Source organism: Callospermophilus lateralis, chromosome 16 (assembly GCF_048772815.1).
Source record: "Callospermophilus lateralis isolate mCalLat2 chromosome 16, mCalLat2.hap1, whole genome shotgun sequence".
In the NCBI taxonomy this organism is placed as follows: Eukaryota; Metazoa; Chordata; class Mammalia; order Rodentia; family Sciuridae; genus Callospermophilus; species Callospermophilus lateralis.
Genome location: NC_135320.1, coordinates 39,948,376 through 39,966,177, shown reverse-complemented (window position 1 = coordinate 39,966,177; position 17,802 = coordinate 39,948,376). Strand labels below are relative to the sequence as shown.

The following is a 17,802-nucleotide window of genomic DNA, read 5'->3' as shown; positions in this document are numbered from 1 at the left end:
GGGTAGAAAATGTCAGGATTTATCTTCTTTGTGGGTTGGATTAAGGGTGAGCTCTAATGTTGAGGGCAGGTGAGGTTGGTTTCTATAAACAGTCCATCCTGGAGCTATGCGTCTTAATGTTTAAGTCATTCCAAACAATGTTTCTTCAAGCTATAAATGTGAAAAAAATTGGTTTAGTGTATTGCTGGTGATTTCTAGTTTCCATCTTGTCCATCTCAACTTAAGAAGTAGCTAAAGCTCCCTACTGTGGGCAAGAGAAGTGTCCTGGATGGAGGGCAGTGGGTATCATGTCCTGAGGTTACGTAGGTCTTTGTAATACTGCTCAGTGACCAGGATGGTGTAGTGTAGTAGGTGGACTGCAGTGGGGTTGGTGACAGAGGCCTAAGAGTCTTGTGTGCCACATTAAAGAAGTAAATTTGGTCCTAAGGGCCATGGAAGGTCTCTGTATATAACCAAGTACTGCAAAGTGAGTTAGAAGTTGGTTTTGTTTTTAAAAGAACTGGGGATTAAACCCAGGGATGCTTTGCTACTGAGCTACATTCCCAGCTCTTTGAAAAATTTGAGACAGTCTCAATAAGGTGACCAGGCTGATCTCAAAGTTATGATTCTCCTGCCTCAGCCTCCCTAGTAGCTGGGCTTACAGACATGTGCCACTGTGCCCGGGGAGCCAGTTTTTAAAAGTAGTGGCGCTCACCTATAATCCTACCTGGGAGGATTGCAAGTTCAAAGCCAACCTCAGCAAAAGCAAAGCACTAAGCAACTCAGTGACACCCTGTCTCTAAATAAAATACAAAATAGGGCTGGGGGTGTGGCTCAGTGGTTTAGTGCCCCTGGATTCACTCCCCAGTACCAAAAAAAAAAAAAAAAAAAAAGATTTTCCAGCCTGTGATATCAACGTCCTATGCTTTTATAGGTTGAGTATCCTTTGTTTGAAATGCTTGGGTTGCTGCCCTCCCCTTCTCTTCCTCTTGTTAACGTAAGAGAAATCAGCTGTGCAAACTGTGGCACATAGGTGGTGGTTCTTTAGTGGTAAATAAAAAACAATACCGAAACGTGCAGCTGGAATACAAGAGCAGAGAAAACCTACGAGCACTTGGGTGTGATGCAGCTGACAGATCTTGGCGTTGGTGTTTGTGTAACGTAAGACTGGTTGTTATTTTTACAATAATAACAACTATTTAAAATTTGTTATTTTAAAAAAGACTTTGTGTTTGGAGCCAGGCAGATATAATAGTGGGGAACAACCATGAATGTCTTAATTATTCATAAACTTGTATGCTTATTATATATAGATGAGAATGAGGAAATGTCCGAATGGACTCCTGCTTATACAAAGAGAAGTTCTTGAAAATAAGTGAGGATTATATTACAACATTTACCTTCAAGTTACAAGTCAAACACACTTTCCAAAGGCCCTCGGTGCCTCTCTAGTATTATTTAATGTATCGCTTTCTTTCTTCTGTTCAGTTCTCCAAAGAGGTCTGCCCTGTCTTCACTTCCTTACTTTCAGCTCTGGTCATTAGACTTCTTCCTTCTGCGACTTTCCTGACTGCTGTTGTCCACACCCCGTCTCCTCCTGCTTGCCACTGGTTCGGCCTTCCTTATGTTACCGGACATTTCTGTTGCGTGGGGTGCTGTTCCCCCATTCTTCTTCTTGAACCTCTATTCCCAAATCTTTCTGGTTGAACTTGTACAGTGTTGCTCATACTTCTTGGATCAGTTCTTCAAGACGACATTCTCTGTCTGTCCTTTACAAATTCATGGTTCTCTGTCTCCCTGGGTGCATTCTTTCAGAGCTTAGGCCTTTCTCACAGTTTTAGCTTTAATTTTATGCTCATGATTTAGAAACCTGTTATTTGGCTGTTCCTCAGCATCCCAGTCTTATTTCCAACCGCTCATGTAGTATATCTACTTGGATAGTCCTTGAACTTGATCAAATGAAATTCAGTTTTCTTTAAACCTTCTTAACCTTTTGCATTCTTTTTTGTTTGGTGACACCACTGTCTAACCAGTCTTTTGAGAGTCATTCTTTTCTCTTTTTTTAGTTTCTGTGTGTAGTAGTTTAGTGTGTAAATTTCATCTTCTGAGTCTTTCTCGTCATTCACTTTACTCCTATCATAAGCCACTAAGGATCCCCCCACCAAAACTGTACCCACTCGTGGAAATGCGAGAGCTCTCCTAGCTGGTCTCTCTGTCTCTGGGTTTGGTCTCACCTGGTCTTCCAGTCACCAGAGGCACTCACCTAAGTGGCTGATCCCAGTGTGTCACCTCTCTGGCTTCTGGTCTCCAACATATAGGTACTTTCCTTGCTCCCATCTCCACTGCCCTTTGTCCTGAGCCTCCTGGTACCCTGAGTTTGCCTTCCCTCTGCTCCTGTGCCCCACTGCTGGGGCAGGCTTGGGTAAAGCTCAGCAGTCTCAGCCTGGCAGGGAAGGTTCTCCAGACCTTACTTTCTAACCTAGATAATTTATTCCTGTTCTTAGAATGGACCTGTCTTTGTGTGTGTTGCTGTCTATTCAGTACAAATGCTGCTGCTTATTCAAATGCTGTGCACTCCAACCTGGCTTAATCAAATTTTTTTCTGTTTTGTTTTGAGATGCAGTGTATTGCAACAGATTTGAAAGCCCTCCTTAGGGTGTAAGACTTGATTCCTGGTTCTCATGGGAGGACTCCCCTGTGATTTTAGCTAAATTAAATGAATGGTTTGATCTACAGTGTTCTCATGGATAAAATGGCAGTGATGGTATAACAACATTGCCTCAGAATTTTTTTTGAAGCTACGAGTATATTGAAAACAATAGGGGACTTTATAAGGTAAAAATAATAAAATGATGAACATAATCCTATAGTATTTATTATGTTACTAATAATAATGGAAAAGGAAACTTTCACCTGTGTCTTATTACTCATAGCTCTAGGACCTCAGCCATAAAGAAAAAGGGCAAATTCAGGGCTGGGGTTGTAGCTCAGTGGTGAAGAGCTTGCCTGGCATGTGTGAGGCCCTGGGTTCCATCCTCAGCACCACATAAAAATAAATAAAGGTATTTAAAAAGAAAAGAAAAGAAAAAGAAAAAGGAGATTGGATCCCTGGTGGTACCTCAGGCTGAGAGTAGAGGGAGACAAAGGTGGCCAGCAGGGCAGGCTAGGGTCATGAAGGCTGGGTTAGGTCTGGGATTGGATTGTTTTGGAGTTAATTACAGGTATTCGCATAAGAATGTAATCTCAGTTGGAATTTCTTGTAGCAAATGTACAGAGTTTAGGGGGAGATAATTATATGATATTTCCCGAGTGCCTTTTGAGATTTCATAGGATTAGCTTGTATGGTCTATTTGTATGCTTGACTACTTCCACACAATGTACTTGTTAGTTTTGCACTGTGGCATTTGTGAGGATTAATGGCTGCATTAAGAATAAACCCAAGACTCTGAGAGATCATTGTGAAAACATTGTCAAAATCCCCAGTCTCTGTGGCCATAATCTTTTGATGGAATTGAGTAATGTGGCTTCTTATCCTTTGCGGAGGAGGGTCTTGTCCTGTCATGTTCATTGGGGGCTCCTGCCATTCTTGCCTTTTCTGGACTTGAGAAAGGGTGGCAGTTTTGCCGAATTCATCTTAATCCTTAGTTTTACATTGATTATTTGTTCCTGTGAAAAATGATAGAAATGTTGACTCCAGTTGTCTTGGCAAGATATATTTGCAAATTTGTATGGGTAAAGGAAGGGAAAACCAATATAAACAAATTTTGAATTTTTATTTTACTATCAACATTATATTTAAAGATGTGTGGCAGTTGAAGAAAGCCTGCTTCATTCTGAACTATTTTTCTTAGATTTTAGATTTTTCTAGCTAAAATGATTATAATAAATATTTGTTTATATTGCTCACTAGAGAGGATCAAACACTTTACATACTAAAGCTGCATTTCACTTCTGTACATATATTGCATTTTAGTACCATCAGTAACTTCCCGAATCAAACTGTAATTCAGTCCACACATGATTTTTATTAACTGGTCCCCTCCCACCATCTGTTTTAGAAATGTATTCCAAGGCCCCCAGTGGATGCCTAAGAGTATACATGGTGTCAAACCCTGTATGTGTTGTTTTTTTTTCTGTACATACAGTCCTATGATAAAATGATTTATAAGTGAGACACAAAAATGGGGAAAAAGGTATACTCATACATTGCTGGTGGGACTGCAAATTGGTGCAGCCAATATGGAAAGCAGTATCCAGATTCCTTGGAAAATTGGGAATGGAACCACCATTTGACACAGCTGTCCCTCTCCCCAGTCTATACCCCAAAGACTTAAAAACAGCATATTACAGGGACACAGCCACCTCAATGTTTATAGCAGCACAAGTCACAATAGCTAAACTGTGGAGCCAACCTAGATGCCCTTCAGTGGATGAATGAATAAAAAAAAAAGTGTCATATATACACAATGGAATTTTACTCAGCAATGAAAGAGAACAAAATTATGGCATATTCAGGTAAATGGATGGCATTGGAGAAGATAATGCTAAGTGAAGTTAGCCAATCTCCAAAACACAAATGCCCAATGTTTTCTCTGATATCAGGAGGCTGACTCATAGTGGGGCAGGGATGGGGAGCATGGGAGGAATAGATGAATTCTAGATAGGGCAGAGGAGTGGGAGGGAAAGGGAGGGGGCAAGGTATTAGCAAGGATGGTGGAATGTGATAGACATCATTATCCAGCATACATGTATGAAGACACAAATTGGTGTTAACATACTTTATGTACAACCAGAGATATGAAAAATTGTGCTGTTTATGTGTAATAAGAATTGTAACGCATTCCACTGTCATTTATTTAAAAAAATAAAAAAAGTGAGACACAATTAAGTTTAACAACAACTAATAATAAAACAGAACAAATATTATAATATACTATAATAAAAATTATTAATAACTTAAAAACTAATTTAATTCTAATTTTGTTTTTTAGGATGTTTTCGAATTATTATTCTATGTATGCTGCAAAATATATAAACTCAGGTCTGTTGTAAACATTTTCTATCACTTGTCTTTTAACATTTTTTATTATAATTGTTTAAATTATATGTAGTCAAATTCATTAGTCTGCTAGTAACTTTTGAATTTTTTTAATCTTAAATCATCTATACTCAAATCATAAATGTAATATCTGATAGGTTTTCTATCATTTTTCTTGTATAGATTTTCTAATGTTTATGTGTAAGTTTTTTATTCCATCATGAATTTCTGACTTAGGCTGGAAAATGACTTCTTTTCTCCACTCATATAATATTTTCATATATTAGTTATATTTTCATATATTAAATTACTTTGTAGTTATGGAATGATTTCTGAATTTCAGTTTGTTTCTATATTTTGTGTATGTTGTTGCTAGCATTGTATCTTTAAATGCCATATAAACTAAAGCCCGTATTCCTTCAATTAAAAAAAGTTTATATTTTCTCTTACATGTTGTTACATATCTGAAACAAATTTTATGTGACCAGCAAGGTATTAAATAAAAATTGAAACCCTCTTTCTTGAACCTCTCCCTTGTTCCCTTCTACCCTTCTTTACTTTCCTGGGATTGAACCCAGGTCCTCATGCATGCTAAGTACATGCTCTACCACTGAGCCCCATGACCTGCCTTCTGTCGTTTCTTTTGTTGTATGTGCTTTTGGTGTCATATCTAAGAATACATTGCATGATCCAGGCCATGAAATTTATGTCTGTGTTTTCTTAGAATTTTATAGTTTAAGCCCTTACATGTAGGTCTTTGGTTCTAAGTGTGTGCTTTGAGGAATGGATCCAATTTTGCACTTTTGTGTGTGGATAGCCATTTTCCCTAACCATTTTATGAAAAGTCTATTTTCTTTTTTTAAGAAATATTTTATTGTTGTCAGTGGACCTTTATTTTATTTATTTATATGTGGTGCTGAGAATTGAACCTAGGGCAAGTGCTATTCCACTAAGCCACAACCCCAGCCCATGAAAAGTCTATTTTCATCATTGCATCATCTTGGTATCTTGTAAAAAATCAATTGACCTTAAATGTGAATTGTGCCTCTGTACTCTTAATTCTTTTCCAAGGATCTGTATGTCTTATCTCTAGACCCATGTCCTATTCTCTTGATTATATATAGTAATGTGGCAAGTTTTGAAATTAGAAAGCTTAAGTGTTCTAATATACTATTTCTCAAGATTATTCCAGCTATTTTGGCTATTCAATTTGCACATGAATTTTAGGATGAACTCTTAAATTGCTGAAAGGAAATCAGCTTGGATTTTGATAGGCATTACATTGAATCTGTCAAGTGATTTGGAGTGCCATCTTAACAATATCATGAGACTGATGCGCCACCTACTGCGCTAACAAGGCACCTCCATCCTAACATATGAAGTCTTTAAGATCCATGGATATGGGGCATCATCCTACCCATTTAAGCTGTCTGACTTCTTTCAAAAATATTTTATAGTTTTCAGAGTATCAATTCTGTTTTTCTTTTGTTAAATGTATTTTTTCTGATGCTGTTGCAAATAGAATTTATCTTAATTTCATTTTCATATTATTCATTACAATTGACCAGATACTTGACAACTTTTGTATATTGGTCTTACTTCCTGTAAGCTTGCTAAACTTGTTATGTAGTTCTAATAGTTTTTAATGGATTCTTCAGTAGTTCTATATATGAGATAATGTTATGTGTAAGTAGAGATTATCTTCTTCATTTACAAAACAGATGCCTTTCATTCACAATAGGTATGATACTGAAAGTGAAAGTGTTGTGGTATAATCAAGGCACTCTAGAAAGAGAGGGATACATGAATAAAGGCACTGTGGTAGGAAAACAGAAAGTTGAGGAAATGCCATCACCCTGGATTTCTGGGTCTCGTTTAGTGGAATTAAAGTTAAAGGTCAGTTAGGACCCAGTTTTGGAGTGTGAGGAATCCCTGAGAGGATGTCTGAATTTTATTTATAAGTATTGGAAAGCTACTAAAAGTTTTGAGCTGGACACTGACATGTAAGTAATCCAACAGATAGATTTCTGTGTGTCAGGTACTGTTGTAGGCACTTTGAGGGATTGAACCCAGGGCCTGTGCATTCAAGGCAAGTACTCTATCAACTGAGCTATATCCCCAGCCCAACTTTGGGTATGTCAATGAGGAAAAAAGGAAAAAAAAAAAAAAAAGGAAGAAAAAAATTCTTGCTGTTAGACCTTATGTTGGAGGAGACAGACAATAATGAAGAGACATGATAAGTATATCATAATATATTAGGTATATATTCCATTATGAAACTAAATAGAGTGGGGCAGTGAGGTTGGTTGCACATGTAGGGGCTTTAAGGTAAAGAACATAGTTGTGTGATTTGAAATAGGTGGTCAAGGTAGAGTGCAGAGTGAAGGTGGCAGATGATAGAACCTAGTAGTTCATCAGGGAGGACAGTCTAGAAAGCCAGGGGTGGTGTTGCATGAGGGGGCAGGTAGGTGGAAAGTCTGCAGGCAGGCATGTGCTGGAGTATTGTATGACTAATGTGATGCTTTAGTTTTGCAAGTGGAATTCCTTTTCCACTTGGTTGTGTATTTTTATACCTTAGCAAAGTCTAGCACTTAATTACCCTGGTAAGCTCTACTTTGTTTTTTAGACTTAAGAGAAATACGATTCTTAAACTGTAGGTATTGTTTACTACAGATAGGGTTCAAGTGTTTCTTGAAGTGTCCTCATGGACTATCAGTATCAGAATCACTTGGGAGCCCAGTTACAGACCAGATATCTGGGCCCTGTCTTGGGGACAGAGCCAGATGGTAATTAACACAGGCTCCAGATAGTCAGCCTGTATTCAAATCCTGGATCTGCCCCTTACTCGGTGGTCTTGGGCCAGATATATAACCTTTTGGCACCTCTCTAATGATACTATCTCGTCCATAAAATTGTTGTGAGATTAAAATGCTATCAAGTGCTCAGAGCGCTGCCAACAGACAATGCCTTGTCATTACTAAGTGTTCGATACTGTTGTTTTGTTTTTATTGATGCATGATCTCTGAAGATAAGACAGGTAATTTTCAGACTCAGCAGTGAACCAGGTGGATCATTTGGCCATGTGCAATGGGGTATACGTTATTGCTCCTTCTAGAACTACAGTAGTATGGTGTCTTTGTTAGAATATGAACCAACTAGTTTTTAAATTTCCCAGATACAGTGGTTTATTTAGCAACTGATGCCATTGTTCTGGTGTGTATGACTGCTAAGCATGTTGTGCTCATTTCCAACAACCCCATGAAATAGGGAGATATTGGCTTAATTTTATAGATGAAAAACCTGGGTTCATGGACGAAGTGACATGGCCAGTGAGCTATGGAATGCCATGGATATTTTATTTTTCCTGACTCCAGAGCGTCCACTCCTTCCTTGATACGGTCTTCTACTTATTACCCTTTGAATCTTGTAAATGTGTACTTTATAGTCAGATGTGTTTGTTCAAATTTTTCCCATACTGATAAAACCCTCATTGGTCATGCTTTATTAGTGGTGAGTCACATCATCCTATAGGATTGAGAACTTAAGAAAAAAAAAATATATATTTTTTGGATCTTTACAAGTGTGGTGAAACAGCACTGGAATAACCAAAGTATTTTTTTCCATTCTCACGGTCACTCAGTCTACCACAAAATGCTTTTGTGACCAAATGTGTGTGAGCTTTTCCCACCCACAGATTTTCCAAGTAGCTCTGCAGTGGACTCATGCCTGGTGTCCTCTGATTGAGTTCATTCTGACACTGTGTACCTGGAGGTTGCATGATTACACAGGCTGAGAGCTCAGTCCTCTAAGACACTCTCCTGCTTCAGATGCCAGTCCCAAGTCTGGGCCACTGGGGCTTCTGACTGACCAGCTCTGAATTGTAGTTTTCATAAATCTCCCTTTTTGGCTTTTAGTAATTTGCTTGAGTAACTAAAAACCAAAACAAACAAACAAACAAAAAACCTCAGAAATACTTTACAGATAATTTCCCATTTATGACAGAGGTTTCTCATGCATAGCCAAAGGGAAGGGATGCATAAGGTGAAGTTCATAGGGAGGGGCACAGAACTCCATTTCCTTTCCATCTGTGCCATGGTCCAGGTCCTCCTGTTCACTTGTCTGGAAGCTCCCAGAACTTGGTTCTTTTAGGTTTTTATGGAAGTTCCATTGTGTAGGCATGAGTGATTGAATCATTGGTCATTGTTTTATCAACCCTCAACCTGTAGCTCTTCTGTCCTTCCTGGAGATCAGGAGTAAGACTGACAACCCGCAAGTCACATGGTTGGTTTGCCTGACTACCTGATCCCTGCCTAGCTAGCTAGGGTCCCCCAGCCACCAGCAAAAGATAGCCCTGTGGAGATTCCAAGTAATGTAGGAACTGTATGTCAGAAAAAGGGATGAAGACCAAATATATATTCATATCATAGTAAGATATTTTTGAAAGCTGTTCTATTTGCGAGTTTCCAGTACCAAAACTCACTACAAGGTGTTTTTCGGCCCCACCCCCAGTACTGACACACCCAGGTGGTAGACAGCCTCCAGGATGCTGACCAGGGATCCAGCATTCACTCCTGGATATAGTCCCCTGCCATAGGTTTAGTCTGTGTGTGACCAGTAGGATATGGCAGAAATGATGGCAAGTGACTTCTGAGATGGGGTTATAAAAGACTGTGGCTTCCATCTTGGCCTCTTTTTCTCAGTCACTCTCTGGGGGAAGCGAAATGCCAGGTTGTGAACACCTCTATGAAAGGCCAATGTGGGGAGAGAGAAAACCTCCAGCCAGTAGCTGCTGGACTCAAGCTTGCCTGCAACCTCATGAGATCCCCAAGCGAGAACCACCCAGCTGAGCTATTCCCTGATACCTCACCTTCAAATTTGTTAAGCAGCCTTGGTTCTAGCAATCCTCCAATTCCTGTTGCAAAGTTACAGATTACACCCTTTCTCCCAGCCTTCTAGAGTTGCTCAGTGCTTGCCTCTCTCCTCTTCTTTTTCTCATAACATTTCATGTAGTTGCCTAATTTACTTCTTTATTATGCTTGTTAGTCTAGATCGTCTCTGTTCTACCTGTTTTTCCACCGAATATGTTGTTGACTGCATTGCTGTTGCTAAAACTTGAAAGCCCTCAGTGAAGCCCTCAGTGTGTGGCAGTCCTCTGAGCAGCTTAGTGATGAAGTGTTTGTGTATGTGTCAACTTGAGTGGGCCACACGTTGCCCAGACTTTGGGTCAAACAGCCTGGATTTGTCTGTGAGGATGTTTTTGGATAAGATGAGTGTTTCAGTTGATAGAGAAGTAAAGCAAACCTCCATCCCCATGTGGGTGGGCTCCTGCAATCCACTGGAGGCCTGAGGAGAATAAAAAGGCTGCGTTAGAGGGGAACCCGTGGGACCTTTCTTCAACTGTCTTTAGCTGGGACCGTGGTCTTTTCCTGCTTTCAGACTTTGACTGGAAATTAACATCCTCACCTCTCCTGGGCTGCTGGCTGGCCAACTACAGATCTGGGGATTTCTCAGCCTCCAGAGTGGCAAGATAGATATATCTAACTACAGTGAAGTCTGACTAATATGGATGATTTAAGACACATGAGCTGAACGTAGTCATTCTGAGATGCTGCATGCTGGGCAGGCCTTTCCCTAGCAGCCCTTAGTGAACCTTGTTTCTGGTAGAGTTTTCAGTGATGCAGCTTCTAATTTCTGCTGCAGAAATGCTCTTGGTTTTTAGGGAGAAGTCTTTCTTGCTTCTCATGCAGAGTAAAATCTGGAAGGGGAAGTCATTGTGAGTCATGTTTCGGTTTTTGTTTAAAAGTAAGAAATGGTGATAGAGAAAAATCATTAGGGCTCGGATCTGTGTATTTAAAGCAGTGATCTTCCTATAAAGGTAAGTATTACCATGGTTTCTGTTTCACAGCTTGTTTCTGTAAGTCATTTTGCCTCATCCTGCAGTTAGTGCCCTTTGATTTCCAGTTCTTAAAATGTGGAGGTCAGTTTTCTCTAGAGGATTACTTTCCTAAACCAAATCTTCTTATGGAGAATATGAATTTAGAATTGCTCTCTGTTTTGATCAACATGTGGGTTAAGTGTTCAGCACACACTTAGGGGAGCTACTGGGGCCATGTCTGCCTTCCTAGAAATCCATAGAAAGGAGCCAGGGCTGCCAGTGTTCAGTGTGTTATTGGTACTAAAGGTTTTGTCATCTTGGTAGGCTGTTTCCACTGAATTTTTGCCAAAAAGGAAACTTAAGGATTAAGTGTAGGCTTTCAACTTGGTGTCCTTTTTCTATATTAACCCATTATGCCCATTGTCTTGTAGTAGGTCACCCATAAAAAACCTATACAGAAATTTAAAGGACAGCTACACAATTGCTCAATTTGTTTTTATAGGATGATGGGACATAATGGTTAAATAGATATCTGTTCCTGATTAGTTAGTTTTAGAAAGATGTTAGATTACAAGCAAGTTTTGTGAAACACCTTCACCTGAGGTGGAAGGTTCTTTGAAAATGATACTGTTCTCTTGTAGTTTGCAGCATCTTTAGTTTGACAGATACTGAAACCACTACATTTTTTTTTTTTTTAAGAGAGGAGTTTATCTATAGATGCTCAGGTGATTGTCTACTTCCCATTAATAATGGAACTTGCTAATAAAGCTATCATTTCTTTATCATGAGCTTAGAACTTTCTTTCTGTGGTGAAGCCTTGACAATAAAAAGCCCAAGTAAAGTTGTTTCACTATTCTAGGTGCTTTCTCTTAGGCAGAGTAGGTGAAATGTGCTTATTTTTAAAATTATTAGGTTTTAATTGTTTTCGAGCAGTTTGAGGTACAAAAAATTGAGCAGATAGTACAAAAAGTACCCCTTAGTTTACCCTGTTAACATCTTATATTTGTCAGGCATAGTGACATAACACCTGTAATCCCAGCTACTCAGGAGGCTGAGGCAGGAGTTTGATGAGTTTTTAGGGAAACCCTGTTTTCTTAGCATGTGGGAGGCCGTGGGTTCAATCCCCAGTACTGCAAAAAACAAAACAAGTTCATTTGTATGGCACGTGCGTTGCAGTTGATTAATGTGATACATTATTAACTAAAGTGTATGGTTTACATTAGGATTCACTCATTGTGTTGGACGTTGAAAGGGTTTTGATAAATGTACATGACACAACCCACCATTATAGTATCCTACAAAGTATGTATATTTCATTGCCCTAAAATCCCCTGTGTTCCACTGACCTCTCCTTCCTTCCTCTCACACCTAGTCCCTGGCAGCCACTGATCTTTTTCCTGTCTGCATGGGTTTGCTCTCCAGAATGTCTTATATTAGAGTCATGTGAATCTTTTTTTCTGTCTCCATGGTTTTGTCTTTCCAAAATGTCAGATGTTGGAGTCATGCATATGTGGTCTTTTCGCGTAGCTTCTTTCACTTATTCCCAGTGTCTGTCCTCTTGCTGATGCCTATCCTTTTTATCTGTGGCAACCGACCTGGTCCTGCCTCTGCTAGGGGTTCTTCTTTACAGGAAACATTTTCTGAACAAATCTGGACCCAGATTTTGATTGTGTGATTTTAAGTACCCTTCCAGAAAGGGTACTTAAAAATTTTAACCACAAATATTCCTTAATCATAGTAATGAGCTCCTACCCTTTCCATTGTTCCATGTTGAACTTCTTATTTTGTTTTTTCTGGTATTAATTAATTTTAAAATGTAAATGACTGTCTTTATGTGATTTTGGGGTGTTTTTTATTGTGATAGAATGTGTATAAAAAATTTGCCATTTTAGCCTTTTTATTTCTCTCTCTCTCTCTCTCTCTCTCTCTATATATATATATATATATATATATATATGTTGTAGATTGATACAATATCTTTATTTATTTTATTTTTTTATATGGTGCTGAGTATAAAACCCAGTGCCTCACATGTGCTAGGCAGGGGCTCCACCACTGAGCTACAACCCCAGCCCTTAATCATTTTTAAATGTACAATTGAGAGCATTTATTATATTCACAACATTTGGAAACTATCATCACTATCTGGTTCCAAAACTTTTTCATCTGGGGATATGATCATTTTAAAAGAGAAATTTTTAAAAATCCATTTGAAGCTCTGTTTGGCTGAATAATCAGCTTATGCTAAATTCTGCCGCAGTTACCACTCCCCAACTCTCAGTGGCCATGGACAGTAATCTTTGTGTCTTCCTTATGTTATGTAGGTATCATTTTCCTTTGGCTACAACTTAGTCTCATTGCCACATCTAACTGTAGGAGCCTGGGAACTGTACTAGCTACGTGCATAGGAATAAGAGGAAATTGGTGATTAGTTAGCATTCTTAGTCATATTAAGTAAGATGATTAAACCATACTCATAATTATCTTGATCTTTCAGGGATGACATGGCAGTAATTCCTAGTTCTGGAGACTTTTCAGGAGAGCATTTTTCCACTTCATGCTCTCTTCTCATCCATACTTCAGTGATCTTATCTTTTCAACACTGGGAATGCTTCCTGGAATAAATAAAGTGATGTGTTGTTTTGATAAATACCCATTTGTTAATAACATTATATAAAACAGAAAATGCCATAAAGAGCCTTTACAGTAATAAGTACTGTTATTATAGTCAGATAATTTTAAAATTTCAGAACTCTCTTCCAGCCATTGGGGTACTCTTGAATTTACTTGTAGCATTGGTGTTCTATTGTTGTCTTTAAGAAGGAAAGGATTTGGAACAAACTGTGTTACATGCATTTATGAATCTGTCAAAATTTACCCCACCATTGTGTGTAACTATAATGTATTAATAAAAACATTAAAAGAAGAAGGAAAAGCTATGAAATTTGGAATTGGAGACAGCATCTCCCAGAATACCAGGATCAGAGACAGATGCTATAAATTTTGACATGAGACTCTTATTTCTTAATAAAAGTCGGCAATAGGCAATATTTGTGCTGTGTATTTTTTAATGGCTGACCCACTGGATACAGCTAATTAGCTTAATTCAAGATTAAAAGTGAGTTCAGCTGTCTAGCTATATGACTTGCTGGTATTTTGAGCATGTTTGGTATGCCTCAGCTTGCTGGTGATTGAAGTTCTTGGCCAACATTCATTTTGATTAAGTGCCTACTGTTCTCAAGAAACTCCCACTCCCTTAAGGTAAAGTATTTCATCTGAGCCTCCAGTTGCTGGGAATAGCTGTGTAAGCATTGTGGAAGTTTTTCCAAATTAAAATTAGGTTTGCCAATGCATTAATTCCTTTTAGGGTTCTGACAGTTGAGTTTATTATGCACCCCTATAGAGCGTTCTTTAAACTCAGTCAGCAAATTGGAATCATTCAGCTTGGACGAATCCTCTTTATCTTCCAGTAATCTCACCATAGAGACCAGGGTGCTCTCGAATACATCGTTAATACTCTTAGACAGAATGGCCAGCTTTCCTTCCCATATTACTGTTCCAATCTGTTTATTGTTATTATAATTCTAGACTTGAGGTAATTATCCATAGAAACACCCTATCTTGACAGGACATATCAGTTTGTCCTGAACTTGCTTGCTTTGTGAACTGTTGGGACAGCAGAAAAACAAAAACATAAAAACAAAACAAAATAAAACAAAAAACCCCACTTCATTGGCTATCAGGTCTTTTATCAAAAAAATATATTTTAAAATGATGAGATTATGTAGAATGACCGTCATGTGACAAGTAATACTTTTTTTTAGTGGGGAGTGTTTACTGGGAATGAACCCAGGGGTGTTTTACCACTGAGCTACATCCCCAGCCTTTTCTGTTTTTAATTTTGAGACAGGGTCTTGCAAGTTGCTGGGGGTCTTGCTAAATTGCTGAAGATGGCCTTGAACTTGTGATCCTTCTGCCTCCACCTCCTTAGTTGCTGAGACTATAGGCGTGTGCAATGCCTGGCAAAAATAATATTTCAGTTAACTATTGCAATGCTTTGTCTCTGGGATGTTCCGGAAGGACTCATGTATTGAAGGCTTGCTCACCATCCTGTGGCACTATTAGGAGGTGGTAGAACCTTTAAGAGGTAGGGTCTACTGGAAGCAAGTTAGAAGTGGGGGCCATGCCCTTGAAGAGGATTAGGGACTCCTGCCCCTTTCTGTCTGCTTCCTGGCCCCCAGGAGGTGAGTGGCTGTGCTCCACCACACACTTGGGCTGCCATGTTCTGCCTTGCTACACTTGGGCCCAAAGGGACTAGGGACTGAAACCTCTGAATCTGATCCAAAATAAATCTTTCCTCCTTTTGCATATCTCAGGTAATTTGTCACAGTTACGGAAATCTGACTAGCATAAGAATGAGCCACATGTAAGACAGTGATCCCATAATATCATATCATCTAATGAAGTCATAATATTCTTAGTTTTTGTTAGTGCACTCAGTGATGTTCTTACAGTGGCCAAATTATGTAATTACATGTTTCCCACGGTGTGTCTTCTGGTTATGTGACCCATGACTATAGAGTTTGCTCAAGCTGTCATCCTAAAGCTGGGACAGCATTCAGAATCACCTCGAGCTTGTCTCCAAAGCAAAATCTCAGGTTCCTCTCCAGCCCTTCTCAATCAGTCTGTAGTTCAACAAGGTTCCCATGTGGTTCATGTGTGTGGCAAAGTTGTAGAAGTAGTGGTTGGAGAAATTTTACCTGAGCCTATAATGTAGGAAACCACTGATTAGTTTGAAGAGTGATCATAAATTTTTTAAAATATGAAATTATGTATTTATTACCAGCAAAGTTACATTTCTAACTGAGTTTTTATCAATAGCAGACATGTACACACACAATAACCAGACAAAATAATATTTTTCCCAACTAAGGGTTCATACTGGAAAGAAAATAGGCATATGTCCAAAAGATAATCAGAAAGCCACAAAAATCTTTCCTCTTTCAATATGGAAAATCTTCCAAGGGAGACTCTTTCTGGGCAAGATTTAGTAATCAAAACTGCTTGTAACCTTAAGGTTTTCAATATCATTTTATTCATGAAATAAGACTTTTATTTGAAGTTTTCAAAATTTCCATGTTAATTAAAAATCAACATTTGTAGAAAACACGAAGTTTCAAGTGGCTGCAACTCTACTGTGCTAAATTTATTCTTCTTTAATGTGCTAAAATGATACATAATTCATTCTTCACAACTGAAAATTCAGTATAAAACCAAATATTTTGTTCAGTAGAGAAATATAAATGCTTACAAAGTATGCAATAATTGTTAGAATATATAAATTGAAATTTTATTTCAATCTTATATTTAAATATGCTTAATTTTCCAGCTTCTTTTTCACACTGAAGTTCATTTTGTATAAACGAGATGTCTAAAACTGTCAATAAACAAGCTACACCAAGAATATATTAGTAAAAATATAATGGAAAACAAAGTAACAGCAGACACAGTTGATAACATCCATTTACTGTGCTACTATGTTACCAAGTTTTTCAATGTTCATATGTCGTCTTGTTCATACTAGTAAATATGTTATTTCAAAGTATTTCATATTATACATTAGTCTTAGTTTAGGAGGGGAGGACTCTTTAAAAATATTTATAAAGAAAAAATACCTTGTAAGAGAGAAAATGTGTAATGGAAAGGACATAAACTCAGGGTTCATTATTTTTTTGACTTAGTAAGAATATAAATGTCATTGGTTATTTAAGAATACATAAAACTCAAACTGAATGTAATTCCTCAATTTATTCAGCCTAGCAACTAAAAAAATAATAATTTTGTCATTCCCGGCACGGATCCAATCCATGATTCAAAATCATATCCTTGGACCAGCCCATTTTCTTACAAGATTTATTTTTTAAAAGAAAAGAACTTGTTTGGCGCTATTTATTAATTTAACTCATTTAATTCAAGATGGAAGAAAACAGATTAAAGTAGATCAGCACTGTAAAGAAGGACATCTAAGCTCAAAATCAAAAACATTTTGGTTTCAAACAAATCAGTGCTTTCCCCTCACTCTACATTGAGAAATTTCAGATACAAATCGGAGAAACCAGTGTATGAAATTTTAGGAAAATCTTGCTAAAAGTGATTATAAAAATGCTTTTAGAAATTTAAGATGTAAAATACAGTTGACCATAAATTAAAGTACAAAACAACCTCACCCCACCTCCCCCAATTTACAAGGTTATACCTTAAAAACTGATTTTATTCTTGTCAGTATTTTGGCTGTATTTCCCATCATTCGGTGGCCACCTTGTGGCATTTCAAAGAAGTTCTGCTAGCATTTTTGAAGCCCAGTGCTTTTTTCCCCTTTGAAATACTATAACAGGGCATCAAGTTTCATAATACTTACTTCAAAGGCTCCCTCCCCAAAAGTCCATTTCCTAGTGGAGTTAAGGTAATCTTTATATATATGCATGTGTATATATATATGTATATGTGTGTGTATATATATATATACATACGTACATACATATATAATGTATGCATATGTCTCTCTCTCTCTCTCTCTCTCTCACACACACACACACACACACACACACACACACACACTTTTATTTTAATGTGGTGCTTAGGATTGAACCTAGTGCCTCACACATGCTAGGCCAGCACTCCACCTCTGAGCCACAACCTCAGCCCCAAGGTAATCTTTTTTAATAGGAAGAAATGGGATTTGTGATTGACTAACTCAGCCTCTTTATAAAAATGAAAAAGCTTTTTTCTTTTCCTTGATATATTGTAGTTGAATATACATATATGGCAAATATCAAGCTATGTTTCTATTTTGTGCTATGATACTGAAGCCTTTTTAGTCTGTGAATAGTAGTGGTAAAAACATGCTCTG

The 17,802-nt window shown here is 38.0% G+C and overlaps 1 protein-coding gene across 6 annotated transcripts in view; it reads left to right on the top strand.

Moving 5' to 3' along the window:
• Positions 1–17,802, top strand: part of Tpd52 (tumor protein D52) — a 105,185-nt gene that overhangs the window by 35,794 nt on the left and 51,589 nt on the right. For 3 of the 6 annotated variants that reach the window (XM_076835524.1, XM_076835521.1, XM_076835527.1), the window contains exon 3: positions 4,971–5,020. The exons of the other annotated variants lie outside the window; for them this stretch is intronic. In XM_076835524.1, coding sequence (XP_076691639.1) covers positions 4,972–5,020 — 49 coding nt within the window. In that variant the 5' untranslated portion in view covers position 4,971. The remainder of the gene's footprint in view (positions 1–4,970; positions 5,021–17,802) is intronic. 6 annotated transcript variants of the gene reach the window in all.